This window comes from Melozone crissalis, unplaced genomic scaffold (genome assembly GCF_028551555.1).
Source record: "Melozone crissalis strain CALT ecotype California unplaced genomic scaffold, PUWL_Pcris_2 ptg000023l_1, whole genome shotgun sequence".
NCBI lineage: Eukaryota > Metazoa > Chordata > Aves > Passeriformes > Passerellidae > Melozone > Melozone crissalis.
In genome coordinates, this window is record NW_026535801.1 from 39,272,372 (window position 1) to 39,287,440 (window position 15,069).

At 48.3% G+C, this 15,069-nt stretch overlaps 1 protein-coding gene across 2 annotated transcripts in view; it reads left to right on the top strand.

Annotated features, from left to right (window-relative positions):
* Positions 1–12,949, top strand: part of ACVR2A (activin A receptor type 2A) — a 56,188-nt gene extending 43,239 nt beyond the window's left edge. The window contains exons 5-12 of one of the 2 annotated variants that reach the window (XM_054277855.1): positions 2,562–2,585; positions 6,802–6,945; positions 8,226–8,369; positions 9,028–9,173; positions 9,770–9,884; positions 10,827–10,965; positions 11,546–11,676; positions 12,090–12,949. In XM_054277855.1, coding sequence (XP_054133830.1) covers positions 2,562–2,585; positions 6,802–6,945; positions 8,226–8,369; positions 9,028–9,173; positions 9,770–9,884; positions 10,827–10,965; positions 11,546–11,676; positions 12,090–12,284 — 1,038 coding nt within the window. In that variant the 3' untranslated portion in view covers positions 12,285–12,949. The remainder of the gene's footprint in view (positions 1–2,561; positions 2,586–6,801; positions 6,946–8,225; positions 8,370–9,027; positions 9,174–9,769; positions 9,885–10,826; positions 10,966–11,545; positions 11,677–12,089) is intronic. The other variant, XM_054277856.1, reaches the window with a different exon arrangement.
* The last annotated feature ends 2,120 nt before the right edge of the window (positions 12,950–15,069 follow it).

Sequence of the window (15,069 nt, forward strand, 5' to 3'; positions counted from 1 at the left end):
GAATGAACTAAATCAGCAGCTCAGGTTTTTCCCATTTTGGTCTTCCAAAATCCACATTTTTTGTTCTTGTTGTTGTTACAGATATTTTAGTAGAAACATTTCAGCACTAGAAAAATGCAAGGGAGAGGTTTTGGTTTTTTTTTTTTTAAAGGATTGAATCCAAACCTGGGAAGATTAATGGCTACTTGAAAAACACACCCAGGGAGAAGACAGGTGCTTGTAGAAAATGGGAAAAGAGATGGGAAAGTTACTGCAAATCAAGATCCTTGAATGTGAGGAACTTGAAACTGGACCCTTTCTTTTTCCTAATAGAATCCATGGGCTGCTACAAGTTAAAATCTATAATAGAGGGAGAAATTTGTATGAAAACACCCAAAAGCCAAACGCAGCTTTTACAGATGAGGAAATGGTTGTGGGTAGCCCAAAATTTGGGAAAAACCCACACTGCTTAGGGTTTTATTGGTGTAATTGGTTCTAAATATTGTAATAGAGCCTTTAGAGTTGGTTTTTTAGCACAAAGAGCAGTGAGTGTGTTTGTGTACATTTGTGTGGGTGACAGGGGTTCTGAGGGGTTTAACTGCTCCCAGTTGTTGTTTATCAGAGCTCATTCCTGCCACCAATCTCACATTTGCATTTCTTTTGTAGCCTGATGCCCTTTAAGGGCTGGATTTCTGCTGGGAGCCCGGGGTGATGCTCTGTGGGCTGCAGGGGAGGACACTGGTTCATAACCCAGGGGTGTGAATGAGCACAAATCCACCCTGCAGAGTTTCCATGTGTGAGGAATTGGTCAGAGTTTGGGGGAGGCTGATCCCTCAGGGGAGGAGTGAGGGGTTTGGGACAGGGCTCACTCCTCAGAGCTTCATTTCTGCAGTTCCTCATTATGGTCAGAGCACAAAGGTTGAATTCATACATATTTCTGCTTATTGCTGAGGAATTTCCATCATTCTCCAGAGCTGGAGAACTTTAATAATGAATAAGCCTGGGAAAAAAAGGAGAATTTCAGCCCCTTGGGGTGGGTTTTGCTCTGCTCTGGATGGTGGAGGAGATTCTGGTGGATCCCAGTGCTCTGAGTTCTGTCACAGGTTTATGGAATGAATCCTCCTGGATTAATTCTTGGTGTTAATAATTCTTGGTGTTAATCTGGTATGAATTTGGAGAAAGGGAAGTGTGTGCTCATCACTGCCCAGGCACAGGGAAAGGCTCTGGTGGCTCCAGAGCATCCTGAGGCTGTGAAGGCTCAGGGGGAGAAGGGGCTTGAATCCCTCTCTTCCAACATCCATCCCATTATGAAGGACAAAGGAGATGGCTCAAGTGGAAGAGTCACAGAATTCTGGAATAGTTTGGGTTGGACTGAAACTCAAAACTCATCCCATCCATGGGCAGGGACACCTTCCACCACCTCAGGGACACTTGCACTGTCCCAGGCTGCTCCAAGGCTCATCCAGGCTGGCCTGGGACACTCCCAGGGATCCAGGGCAGCCCCAGCTGCTCTGGGAATGCTGTGCCAGGGCCTGCAGTCCAGAGTGCAGGAGGAGGAACAGAGGCATCTGCACCGGGGTTGTTCAGGAAAGGGATGAAAGCAGCACAAATGGGGGTCACTGAAATCCTGGGGTGTGCCTTTAGCCTGGGTTTTGTTCCACACTATGAACTCCTCCTGGGATTGTTGGAAGGAATCTTCACTATTGGGATTTATCAGTATCTGCTGCGTGCAGAGTGTGGGAGTTCCCCTCTGTTTGTGGATGTATTGATCAGGTTTGGTGCTGGAGCTCAGGTCCGAGGTGCCATTGGTTGATCAGGCCTGGTGGCGTGCATTGATCAGGCTTAGTTCTGTGCATTGATCAGGCCTGGTGCCGTGCATTGTTCGGGCTTGGTTCTATGCATTGATCAGGCCCGGTGCCATGCATTGATCAGGTTCAGTTCCGTTCACTGATCATGCCTGGTCCCATTGATTGATCAGGCCTGGTTCCATTCATTGGTCAGGCCCAGTGCCATTGATTGATCAGGTTCGATTCCCTTCATTGATCATGCCCGGTGCCATTGATTGATCAGGCCCGATCCCGTTCATTAATCAGGCCCGGTCCCATTCATTGATCAGATTCGATTCCATCGATCAGGTTCGATTCCATCGATCAGGTTCGATTCCATTGATCATTGCCGGTCCCAGCCGGATTTCCGTGGTGCGGCGCTGCCCCCTGGCGGACACCGGGAGCGCTGCAGGGAACAGGGCGGGTTCTTCTCCCGCCTCTGGAATTTCACCTTTGGAAGCTCCACGTGTCTCTGTGCTCTATACACCTCCAATGGACATTTCCCTATGTAATTAAAAAATTATCCTGTTCATTTTCTATAGAATAATCTTGTTTTCCTCATTTTCCTTTACTAACAACACTGGATTTCTTTGCTGTTTTAAATAACGTTCTGGTGTGGGAAAGTTTTGCTGTCCCCGTGAATATTCCTGTCATTAACTCACAAATAATTGACTTTGTCTCCTCTAAGCTGTTTTTGCATCCCATTCTGGTGTAAATAGTAATTTCTCTTGCCTGTGTTTTTTCCCTCTCTGCAAGCACGCCTTTCATATAATGATTGAGGTAAGAGGATGTTTGTTCCTGGCTCTGGGGCTTTCTGGGGATGTGGGAGACATTGTTTGCTCTGAATTGTGATTTCTCAGTATTTTGGACAAGCCATGTGTCAGCATGTGTGGTTTAAAATGCGGTTTTAGCCTGTGGTTTGTGGATCTCCTGACATTCCCTGGAGTTGCTGAGTGGGGTCAGGATGTGCAGGCTGGGATGGATCCTGGGCCAGAGGGCTCATCCCACCCACCTGTGCCCTGTCCCTGGCTCTCCCTTCCCATCTCCCCCTGTGACAAATCCATTGGAGCTCTGGGGTCTCCATGTGCTGATCTGGGATTTTGTGTGAGGCAGGAACTCCCAAAAATGGATCATCTGGAGAAAAATAAAAATACTCCTTCACCACTCAGTCTCTCCATTTTTCCCACTGACCACAAGATATTTATATTTGTTACAACTCCAAGTTACTGGAACCCCTTAATTCACAATTTGGGTCATTCCTGCTCAGCTTTTCAGTGGAATATTAAAACCATCAAGATTTGAGGTATAATAAAAATGCTCAATTCCTGTCATCATTAAAGTTCTCTAATTAACAGCTGAAATACCTTGGAAATACAGTTTAGGAGAAAATCTGATGGTTTCAGTGTATTAAAAATGTGAATATTTGAATATTTCCCTGACTGTGTGTCCATGAAGAGTTCCCAGAGTTGCTTGGAGCTCTGTCCATGTTTGGCCTCCTTATCCCAGGTCCTGCCTTCAGGGAGCTGCTGTCCATGGCTTTGGGTTCCACAGGGGCTGAGCAGCTCTCTGATCTCCAGACCCATTTTTGGGGACACCCAAGGAACCCCATTCCTGGAAGCCACCCTTCCCTAAGGAATATTTCCCCTGTGACTCACTTCTGTGGAAGGGCAGGAAAAGGGAATTGGGCCCTGGAGTTTTGGACATTTGGGAATTTGGGAGCCCTGCTGGCATTGTGGTCTTGGCACCACAGAGATCAGCCCAAAACCTCACAGGAACAATGGGGAACATTTCTGGAACATTAAACAATTTTCCTTGGAGCAGAGCGAGTTGGGAATATTGTCATGGAATGTTTCTGTGTAAAATCATCCCTGAGCTGCAGAGCCTGGAGTTAGATTGTAACCAAGGTGCTTAGAAAAAGTCAGAGGGGAAAAAAAAAAAGGAAAACTTTTATTTCCAGTGGTGTTAACAGCAGGAATTGTGGAATGGTGCTGGGAATGAGGTGAGGAGAGCCAGGGGTTTCTGGGAAATGGAATTTGGTGGATGGGAAGTGTTTGGACCAGTGGGGAATGAGGAAAGCACCAGCTTTGCCTGCCCACTTCCAGCTCCTGGCAGAGGGGCTGGAGCTGGGCTCAGCAAATCTTGGAGGTGTTTGGTTTTCCTGGTGCTTGGGACAGAATTCAGGCACCAAGGGCTTCCAAATGCCAGCAGTTATTGAGTTATTGGGAGGAGGCCGTGGGAAGGAAGGGGAGTCCAAGCCACCAGAGCAAAGGGGGATTTGGGATTATTTCCCACCAATTTCTCTGCTTCAGACAAGGCAGGAGGTTCTGAGCTGGAGCAGTTCATTCAATCAGGGTTGCCTTTGGGGGATAAATTCGAGCATCTTGTTCCCACTTCCTCTCCTAACGACAACAAACTGGATTTACAAATATTTATTTGGTACAGTTTGTATTTTACAAATTGAGGGCACTGCTTTCCCTGGTGCCTGCAATATTCCAAGAGGGCTCTGGCACGGAATGAAAGGCACCAGGGGAGGGAAATCTTTGCTCTCAAACTTGGTTTTCTGTGCTGCAAATGTTGATGTCACAACTCCAAGCTCCTGTCGCTGTCACACTGACAAAAGGATTTCCTCTTTTTGGGGACAGAGCTGCAGTGTGGCTCTGATTTGAATTTCAAATGCTGTTTATTCTTTGTCTTGTTATTAATTTGTGCAGTGGGGTTACTCTGCTCTGAATCTTTCTCTGGAACTTGTTCTTTTTAATTTATTTATTGTTGTAGAAGAAAGCAGAGAGGGGGTGTTGATTCCTGACACTACTCAGGACTTGCATTCTCAGCACTCGTCTCCATTCTCCCCTTAGCAAAGGGTTCTTAACCCCACAGTTGATCACAAAATGTGTCTTCAACCTGCACAGGATTTTGTGTTTTTGATGGAAGTTCTCAAACATTTAACTCTTTATTGAGCCCTCTCCTTTCTCTTGGAGAAGCAGCTCCTCTGGTGGTTTTCATTCTCTTGAAAACTGCTTTTCACTTTGGGGCAAACAGAGGAAAAGGGGGTGTTCTGGAGGGTTTTTAAAAACTTTGGGGTTGGCTGTTGGGGTTTTTATAGAGGGACAAGCTAATGCCACCTGGAGGGAGAGGCAGCCCAGAAGGAAGCAGAGCTTGGCAATAAAACTGAGAATCTGCTTGTTGTGTTCAGAGGATGTGGTGCAGCAAAGCAGAAAATGCAGGGTGGGCCATGAACTGTCCCTGCCCTGCATGGTCCCAGGGTGTAGTGTGGGATTGGGATTGGGGATGTGGGAATGGGGATGTGGGATTGGGGATGTGGGATTGGGGATTGGGAATGGGGATGTGGGATTGGAGATTTGGGAATGGGGATGTGGGATTGGGGATGTGGGAATGGGGATTTGGGGATGGGGATGTGGGATTGGGGATTGGGAATGGGGATGTGGGATTGGGGATGTGGGATTGGGGATCTGGGAATGGGGATGTGGGGTTGGAGATTTGGGAATGGGGATGTGGGATTGGGGATTGGGAATGGGGATGTGGGATTGGGGATGTGGGGATGGGGATGTGGGATTGGGGAACTGGGAATGGGGATGTGGGATTGGGGATTGGGAATGGGGATCTGGGATTGGGGATGTGGGATTGGGGATCTGGGATTGGGGATCTGGGAATGGGGATGTGGGGTTGGAGATTTGGGAATGGGGATCTGGGATTGGGGATGTGGGATTGGGGATGTGGGAATGGGGGTCTGGGAATGGGGATGTGGGATTGGGGATGTGGGAATGGGGATGTGGGATTGGGGATGTGGGGTTGTGGGTCCATGGAGTGCCCTGGGGGAGCTCTGTGTCACCTCCAGCTGTACCAACCCTGCAGGACAGGGCCAGATCCCCTCTGCAATGTGATCTCCTCATCTCTGGGAATTCAGGAGCTCCCTGGCAGAGCTGGGAGCAGGGAATGGGGCAGGAGGGGCTGGGCCAGGTGTGCATCTGCAGGGTTCAGAGATCCCACACTTCACATAAACACAGAAACCTTCAGTGCATCCCAGGGGCTCATTGCAATTCCAGCTTTAAAAATACAACAAGTAAAGCTTGATTATCTTTGGTCCTTAATTTCTGCTCTGCTTTCCCTCCTGGTTACAATATTCCTTAATTTTTGCTGAGCTTTCTTCCCACCTGATTAGACTCATCCTTAATTTCTGCTGTGCTTTCCCACCTCATTGCATTATTCCTTAATTTCTGCTGTGCTTTCCTAAGTAATCACATTATTCCTTAATTTTTGTCTTGCTTTTCCACCTGATTCTATTATTCCTTAATTTCAGCCTTGCTTTTCCACCTGATCACATTATTCCTCAATTTCTGCTGTCTTTTCCCACCTGATTTCATTATTCCTTAATTTCTGCTGTGCTTTCCTAAGTAGTCGCATTGTTCCTTAATTTCTGCCTTGCTTTTCCACCTGATTCCATTATTCCTTCATTTCTGCTGTGCTGTCCTAAGTAATCACATTATTCCCTAATTTCTGCTGTGCTTTCCTACCTGATTCCATTATTCCTTAATTTCTGCCTTGCTTTCCCACCTGATTCCATTATTCCCTAATTTCTTCTGTGCTTTCCCACCTGATTCCAGTATTCCTTAACTTCTGCCTTGCTTTCCCACCTGATTTCATTATTCCTTAATTTCTGCTGTGCTTTCCCACCTGATTCCATAATTCCCTAACCTCTGCTGTCCCTCCCTGCTGCTCAGGTGATTCCCTGGTTCCTGCTGTGCTGTCCCTGTTATCCAGGTGTGTCCCACCCTGCTGGGAATGTCTCAGTCCCATTTCCCACCCCTGCAGCAGGGCTGGGCTCTGTCCCTGCGTGTTTGGGATTTGCAGTGGGGCTTGGCTGGGTGGCCCCAGGCTCTCCCCAGCTGCCATCCTCTCTCTGTGGTGCTCTCAGGGGTGATGTGAATGGATGTCACTAATTAAAGCAGCATTAATTAATGGTCTCTCCTGATTGCAGGATCCTGGGCCTCCTCCACCATCTCCCCTGATGGGTCTGAAGCCGCTGCAGCTCCTGGAGATCAAGGCCAGGGGCAGGTTTGGGTGTGTGTGGAAAGCTCAGCTGCTCAATGAATACGTTGCAGTCAAAATATTCCCCATCCAGGTGAGCAGAACCCTTGGGGTCCTGGTTGTTCCTCACATTAAAGCAGCTTTTCTTGGCCCAATAATTCTGTAAATCCAAGTGGAAATGGACTTGAGGTGTAGAAGATACAGGCAGAATTTAGTGATTTAAAATAAGTGTTTTACTGCAGTAAACACATTACTGAAGCATAAACCCTGTGAAATGTGGGTTCCTAATCATAAAAATATTCAGCATTTGTAGTTTTAAGCAGCTCTAACCCATCTCTTGACCAGTTAATAATCAAATTAACTAGTGCTTAGAAGGAATGCCCTGAAATGCAGACCCTGGGGTGATTGTTCCAATTAACCATGCCTCAATTAATGCCACAGCACTCATTGCCCAGCAGGGCCCTCGCAGAGCCGTGGCTCTCATTAAAGGGACTGAGGAATTTGGAGAGCCCAGAGTGGGGCTGGATGCTGATGCTGGGATGGGTTTGCACTGATTGAAGCCCCCCTGCTGCTGGAGGTGCAGGGATTTGTTCCTCACACTGAGCCAGGGCTGCCTTGCACAGTCAGCGCTGCAGGCTCTCGTCATTGCACCAGAAACTGCAGGGATTTTCTGACAGAGCGTTCCCAAACCCTGCCAGAATTCAGGATGTCCCTCTGGCTGTCCTGGACTGCCAGGACCCTGCCAGGGGGCTCAGAGACCCTGGCACACAGCCCCAGGCCCCTGTGGTTTTGATTATGACCCATGGAGCAAATTACCAACCTTATATCAGCATCTGCAAAACACAAAAGTCTAAGTAGAATAATTGATTTGTCACAGGGTGAAAAACAGATTTTTTTGGGTTTTTAGAATGGGGGTTCAGGGGGCAAGATGGAGGAATCTGGGCGTGTCCAGCCTTTCTCCTTCTTTTTCTTGGCCTCCATCTCCTGCTGTGATGGTGGCACTTTGGGATTGGTTTAGAGCAGAAGCTCACTGTCTAACACGGGTGATGGGTATTGGGCAGTAATTGTAAATATTGCACACGTAGTTTTTAGTATAAAAAGATAACACATCCCCAGGGCAGACAGAGTGCCTTGGGCTGTCTTACTGAGGACAGGAGAAAGAATTTTATAGATAAGGAACAATGAACACCCTTGAGAGCGAGAACTGAAGAGCTCTGACTCCTTCTTGGAGCCAGGCTGGGAAAAGAGAATTTCTGACACCTCTGGGGGTCACTGTGAGCAGCAAAGCCCCAAGAGGTACCAAACTCCCCCAGGGCCAGCCCCTGCTGTGCCATGTTTTGGTGGCTAACCGTGTTTGGTGCTCTGTGCTCGCAGGACAAGCAGTCGTGGCAGAACGAGTACGAGATCTACAGCCTGCCCGGGATGAAGCACGACAACATCCTGCAGTTCATCGGCGCCGAGAAGCGCGGCTCCAGCATCGACGTGGACCTGTGGCTCATCACGGCCTTCCACGAGAAGGTGGGGCTGCCCAGGGAGGCTCACACACCTGGGCTGGGCCAGCACAGCAAGGAAACTGGGAGCAGCTTTCACTTTGCTGCTGCCTTTGCACTGGATGTGAATTGGTTGCAGTTGGTTTTCAGGCAGCTGAGAAAGTTGGCGTCGGGTTTTACTGACAGAGGAGTCGTTTTAGGAGACAAACAAAAATTGATTCTGCCTTTTTTTGGCTTTTTAGAAGATGTCTATTTTAACATCCCCACTCTAAACCTGCCTAAAATACATAACCTCCCATCTTGCAGAGATTTTTTTTGGGGGGTTATTTTTGGTTCACTTGTTGGTTGATAAGAATAAAGATGAAGTGATACAGATCGATTCTATTGTGACAGCAAAAGGAAAAAACACAAATACAATTAATAACACATTCCATTTTATGTTGGATCATTTTGATTTCTTTAGATTTGTTCAGAGTGTTTCACTCTGCAAACTCTTTAGATTTGTTCAGTTTCACTCTGAAACTGTGGTGTTGAATGATTTCATCTCTGTTTATTCAGAGTATTTCACTCTGAACCTGCTGTAGGTCCATAAGGAAGGACAAAGGTCCTACAGAAGTGAATTGCAGGCATTGCAGGTTTTTCCTGGAGCACTGAGGCTGAGCTGGGTGTGTTCCTGTTTTCTGCAGGGGTCCCTGACAGATTTCCTGAAGGCCAACGTGGTGTCGTGGAACGAGCTGTGCCACATTGCCCAGACCATGGCACGGGGCCTGGCCTACCTGCACGAGGACATCCCGGGGCTCAAGGATGGCCACAAGCCAGCCATCTCCCACAGGTACTGCCCTGGGCATGCAGGGACGTGGCAAAGCCAGCCATCTCCCACAGGTACTGCCCTGGGCATGCAGGCAAAGCCAGCCATCTCCCACAGGTACTGCCCTGGGCGTGCAGGGACGTGGCAATCCTGCAGGCAGCCCATCTCCCCCTCTTGGTCCTGCAGGATTCCTGCATCTCCCCTCCAAGGCACATTTTTTCCATTTTGTTCCGTTTCCGTTTCGTTTCCTGCTATTTAAACAAAGTTGCAGTCGCTGCACACTTGGATTGCAACATTCTCATTCCATCTCTATCCCACATGCATCATCCATATCTCCATATATCCCTACATCCCTATATCCATCATACATCTGTATTCATTTTAAAAACAAGAACAAAATTACAGTTCCCATTACTGTCTCATTTATTCCCATAAAAGTCTACAAGGGCACTCCGAGGTTTTATGATTATTATTTTGTTGTTTAACTTGCCTATTTCTTTATCATTTTCTTGCCTTTCATACCACAATGTTCCTGGTTTTATGCTCTTCCCTTTCCCTTAGTTCTTTGTGTATTTCATGTTCTAGATCTCTAATTTGTGTTTTTTTCTTGAACTCACAAGGGACATCAAAAGCAAGAACGTGCTGCTGAAAAACAACCTCACAGCTTGTATTGCTGATTTCGGTCTAGCTTTAAAGTTTGAGGCTGGAAAGTCTGCAGGAGACACCCATGGACAGGTAAATCCTGAGTTATTGCCAGGAATGATCCAGCTCTTACCTGGATGTGAATGGGAATCTCCCCTCAGGCTCTTTGCATGGCCTATCCCCCCTTTTATCCCGACTGGACAATTTGGACAAGAACTTTTGTAATATTTTATTAATTTACTTATTGTTCAGAAACTGAGGGATTAAACTTCCAAGATTTCGTCCTAAGGTGGGGGATTCTAGTTGTGGTTTCCCTGGGTCTGGATTGAAGGCACTTGGGACAGTAGTTCATGTTCACACTCAGGTGTTCATTATTTCTTATCACTAAAAGTCTCACTGCTGGGAGTTCAGCAGCTTTTCATTAGAAGGCACAAAATGGCCAAAAATCTCTTGGTACAAGGGCTTCTAAAGCTAAATTATCCAATTAAGAACTGACACATGGATTATTTTCCCTTTTAACCCAATAACTGATCCCAAAGAGGATCAATGGGGACTTTACTGTTCTGCCCAATTACAAAATGCCACCCAAACCCATGGAGAAGAAGGAGGAAGAAGAAACCCAGGACAACACCCTGTGCCCTCCATCTTGCTTCCATCCACAACAAACTAAAAATCCCAAAACCTAAATTTCTCACTTACACCTGCACTGCTCTCTATAATCTGTTTCACGCTTTCGTGGATTCTGGTCTATTCTGGAGTTTAGGAAACTTTCTCCATGGATGAGGGTGAAAGTCAGTGCTCTTCTGGGGGTCAGGGCACCCCAGAGCCGATGGAAAATGTTGTTGCATCGAGTTGTTCCATTGGGTTGTTCCATCCTTTGGTTGTTCCATCCTTAGGTTGTTCCATCCTTTGGTTGTTCCAACCGTGGCCGGTTTAACCTGGGACAGAGCAGGGGTTTCGTGTGGCAGCAGGGGGGGCAGTGCCCGTGCTGGGGGTGACTCTGGGCACAACCATGGGTGTTTTGTGCCCCTGCAGGTGGGCACCCGCAGGTACATGGCCCCCGAGGTGCTCGAAGGTGCTATCAACTTCCAGAGGGACGCGTTCCTGAGGATAGACATGTACGCCATGGGGCTGGTGCTCTGGGAGCTGGCCTCGCGCTGCACGGCCGCCGACGGTGAGAGAGGGACCTGCCCTGGGGGGGACTGCCCTGGGACTGCCCTGGGACTGCCCTGGGACTGCCCTGGGACTGCCCTGCTGCTGGGAGAGTGGGGCTGGGTGGGCTGGGAGCCCCTTCCAGCCCCAACCACTCCGGGTTCTGATTGCAGCCAACGTGGCAATCCTCCCTTTCCTGTGGCGGTGTCACAGCGGGCCCAGCACGAGGGAGGAGATGAGGATCTGACTCCATGTTTCAGCAGACTGATTGATTATTTAATTATATATATTATATTAAAACTATACTAAAAGAATAGAAGAAAGGATTTCATCAGAAGGCTTGCAAAGAATAGAATGATAACAAAAGCTCGTGACTGAGAGTCCAAGCTGACTGTGATTGTCCATTAATTAGAAGCAACCAACCTGGATCAATCCGAGATGCACCTGTTGCATTCCACAGCAGCAGATAATTATTGTTTTTCTTTTCCTTTGAGGCCTCTCAGCTTCTCAGGAGAAAAATCCTGGCAAAGGGATTTTTCAGAAAATATCATGGCTACGCTTTCCCTTTTCCCTTTCCCCTTTAACTGGAGTTTCCCCTGCAGGCCCTGTGGATGAGTACATGCTGCCTTTCGAGGAGGAGATTGGCCAGCACCCCTCCCTGGAGGACATGCAGGAGGTTGTGGTGCACAAAAAGAAGAGGCCTGTCCTAAGGGAGTGTTGGCAGAAACATTCTGTAAGTGTCACCCAACCGACTGAATGCCATGTTTTGTCCGTGCCGTGTTGTGTACATTGCACTGGGGTTTGGGAGGGGTTTCATAATTCCAGTAGGAGTTAAATGGGCTGTAAATGTTCCTCATCTTAGACTGCTTTTTCTTCAGAAAGTGAGGGATTTTTTGTTTTTTGGTGGAAGAAGAGATCCTGGAGTTACTTTGCAGTGAAATCCCAATTGGTGTGTGAGGGATTCGCCTTTTTAAAACACTGGGGGGCTCCAGCGGAGCAGGGAAGGATTTTCCCCCTGCAGTGCAGAGCAAAGCAGAGCTGAGGCCCCACGGGACGCTCCAGTTTCACACCAAACATGCTGTGGGACACAAAGGCTCCCATCTGGAGGTGTCCCTTGTCCCTTTTTGACGTGAGCCGTTTCCCCAGGGAATGGCGATGCTGTGCGAGACCATCGAGGAGTGCTGGGATCACGACGCCGAGGCGCGGCTGTCGGCGGGCTGCGTGGAGGAGAGGATCATCCAGATGCAAAAACTCACTAACATTATAACAACAGAGGACATCGTGACTGTGGTCACAATGGTGACAAACGTTGACTTTCCTCCCAAAGAATCCAGTCTATGATAGTTGCACTGGTCATGGAAGTGACCACAGGACTCTTCACTGGAGCTGCTACAGCGCACGGACTGCTGGCGTCACTGCTGTTCCGAGTGGCAAGAACGGATGGTAAGTCTCTCTGGAGCATCACCAAGAGGTGTTTTCCTTTGTTTTCCCCCTCCTCCTCCTCCCCAACGTGGATCCATGAGACTTTCTGCATTCCCTGCTTACACCTGAAGGACGTGACTGAGAACCCCTCACGTGCTGATAAGGAACTTACGATGAAGAATCCGGACCTGAACGGGCTAAGGAGCATTTTAAACACTGACATCCGATTTCTTAATCCCTGTCAGAAGAGACTAATTCCTTTAAATGAACTACTGTTATTTTTTTTAAATCAAAAACATTTCATTTCAGATTTAAAAACAACAAAAAAAAAAAGGGTAACTTGTTTTTATTGCATTCGTTGTTGTTTATAAAATGACTATTGTAATGCGACTACGACACAGCTTGTGAATGTTCCGTGTGCTGCTGTTCCGTGTACAGAAACAAGAGTAATCAATGGGATAGAGCAAAGAGGCTTCCAAGTATTACTTAACCTCCCTCAACCAGGTATACCTCAGTTCCACCTCGCTAAATTATGATTGACAACACTAATTGGAATAATAAACCGCTCCGTGTTTTGTAAATGATGTATTCCCAATTCCCTGTGTTATTTAAGAAGGGGAAAGCTTCATGCCCCCAGGAAGTGGCCATTCCTAGAGCCGTGTTTTTAGCCTTTTCTTGTACTCGCTTGTTGTGTATAAAAAAGAAAAAGTGCTGTTTATTGAAAGAAAATTTTCCCTCCTCTTTTAGTTGAAAGCTTTTCCCTCCATTTCCCAGAGTATCTCATCCATTTATTTAACTGAATACTATTTAGGTTTGCTGTGTCTGAGGAATATTTGAAACCTTAAGCATGACTTTTTTTTTCTTTTTTTTTTTTTTTTTAATTTCTCTGAGCTGTGACACTGGAAAGCTCTGAATTCTTGTTGTTTTTTTTTGAAAAAGAGTCTTTTTCCTATTTATGTTTGTGCCGAGGTCGCGGCGCGGTCCCCGTCCCGCCAGGCAGTGGGGGCTGTGTCGCTGTTTCAGGATCACCTCAGGAAGCTCAGTTCCCCCATTCCTCTCCCTCTGCTTGGAGATTTGCAGCTTCCCTCCACTCAAAGCTCGGTGCCATGGGAGGGGAGGGCAGCTCACTGCCTGTGAGCCACAGGTTGAGCCTGGAGTCACTCACAAAGTTCCAGCCACAGATTGCAGATCCTAAACGTTACAAATGTCAGGGATAACCCGGTTCTGCTCACAACATGCAATGACCATTCCGAGGTAACGAAAGGAATTTCGATGGCCAGAGCGCAGACTCACAGAAAACGAGGAAAACCATGGAAATTCCCAGCTCCAGCACTGGAGGTCAGGATGTCAGCCTTGTGCTGGAATTACAGTGACTGGGTGCCAAAGTGCTTCTCCCAAATGCTGTCCCACTGCATGGATTGGATCCTTCCCACCAAACTCCAAGGCCAATGAACGCTGGGAGCCCCTGGAGCAGAGGTGGCCGCGGTGTGCTGTGTGTCCGTGTGTCCGTGTGTCCCCCCCAGTGTCTCTGGAAGCAGCAGGTGGCAGCTCCTGAGGGCTGGGAGGAACCTGGATCTGGGAACTGCAGCCCTGGGAGCAGTGGGGTGTGAGGGATGAAGCAGAGCCAGCTCTGGGCAGGCAGGGAGTGAAGGGCTGATGTTCCAGCTGTGGCACTGCTGCTCACAGCTGTGCCCGAGGCTCCTGCTCCAAGGGGCCCGTGGAAAAGGGAAGGAAATGCAGTTTGGGGGGTCCTCTTGGCTGGACACTTCCCTTTGGCTTCCATTTCTGCTCCACTTTTAGTTCAACTTCACAGGGCAGGACTGGAGTTCTGAACAAATCCCAACCCTGGACGCTTTGGGGCTTTTGCTTGGAAATCCCGTGCAAGAACTGCAGCTAAATCCAAGTCCCTCCCACGCAGCTGCTGTGGGCTCGGGGCTGGCTCCTCCCTTTGGGAGATCCCTGCTCTGTTCAGTCCCAGCTTCCTGGCATTGCCAGCACCGTGTAGCTCCCTGAGGAAAGGCTGCTCCTCCCACAGCCTTCAATGGCTCAGAGTGATCTCCCCAGGCTGCTGTGCCCCAGGGCTTGGGAATGAATTCCTGTTTGACCTCAGAGCATTCAGTGAGAGCTGGGAGCAGCAGGGCAGGATCCAGGGGCACTAGGGAGAGCTCTGGCATTGTTTGGGCACTGCCCTTGGTCCCTTCCTGCCTGGCCTCACCAGCTGTGGCTGCTGAGGGTGACACGTTCCTGTCCCATGTCCCAGAGCTGCTGGAGGGGCTGAACCAGCACTGCCCTTCCTGGGGCATTCCCAAACTCTCCTGAGCATGGAATGAGCCAGGAACTGCAGGAGCGCAGTTCTCAAACCTCACCTGTACCCAGTGCTGATACTTGTCCTGCTCCATCAATACCCACAATCAGTCATCACCCCTCTCCTCTTTTCCAGCTTTTGTAACCTTTGTAAAGACATTTCTGTTGATCAGAACACTTGGTACAAAACACAGGAAGCTGCAATACACATCCCTGGGCAAAAGGACTCCAGTAGCATCCTTGATGGAACATCTGTTACCTCAGATACTCAACCAGCAGGACTGCTTTGCTTTCTCCCTCCAGTTTGTTTTTTTCAGTCCATCTCCTCTTCGTTACCTCTCGAGTTTGGTGAGCGATTACTTTAACTTTCCTCTTTGTATTTGTCAGTGTTTTGGGCACA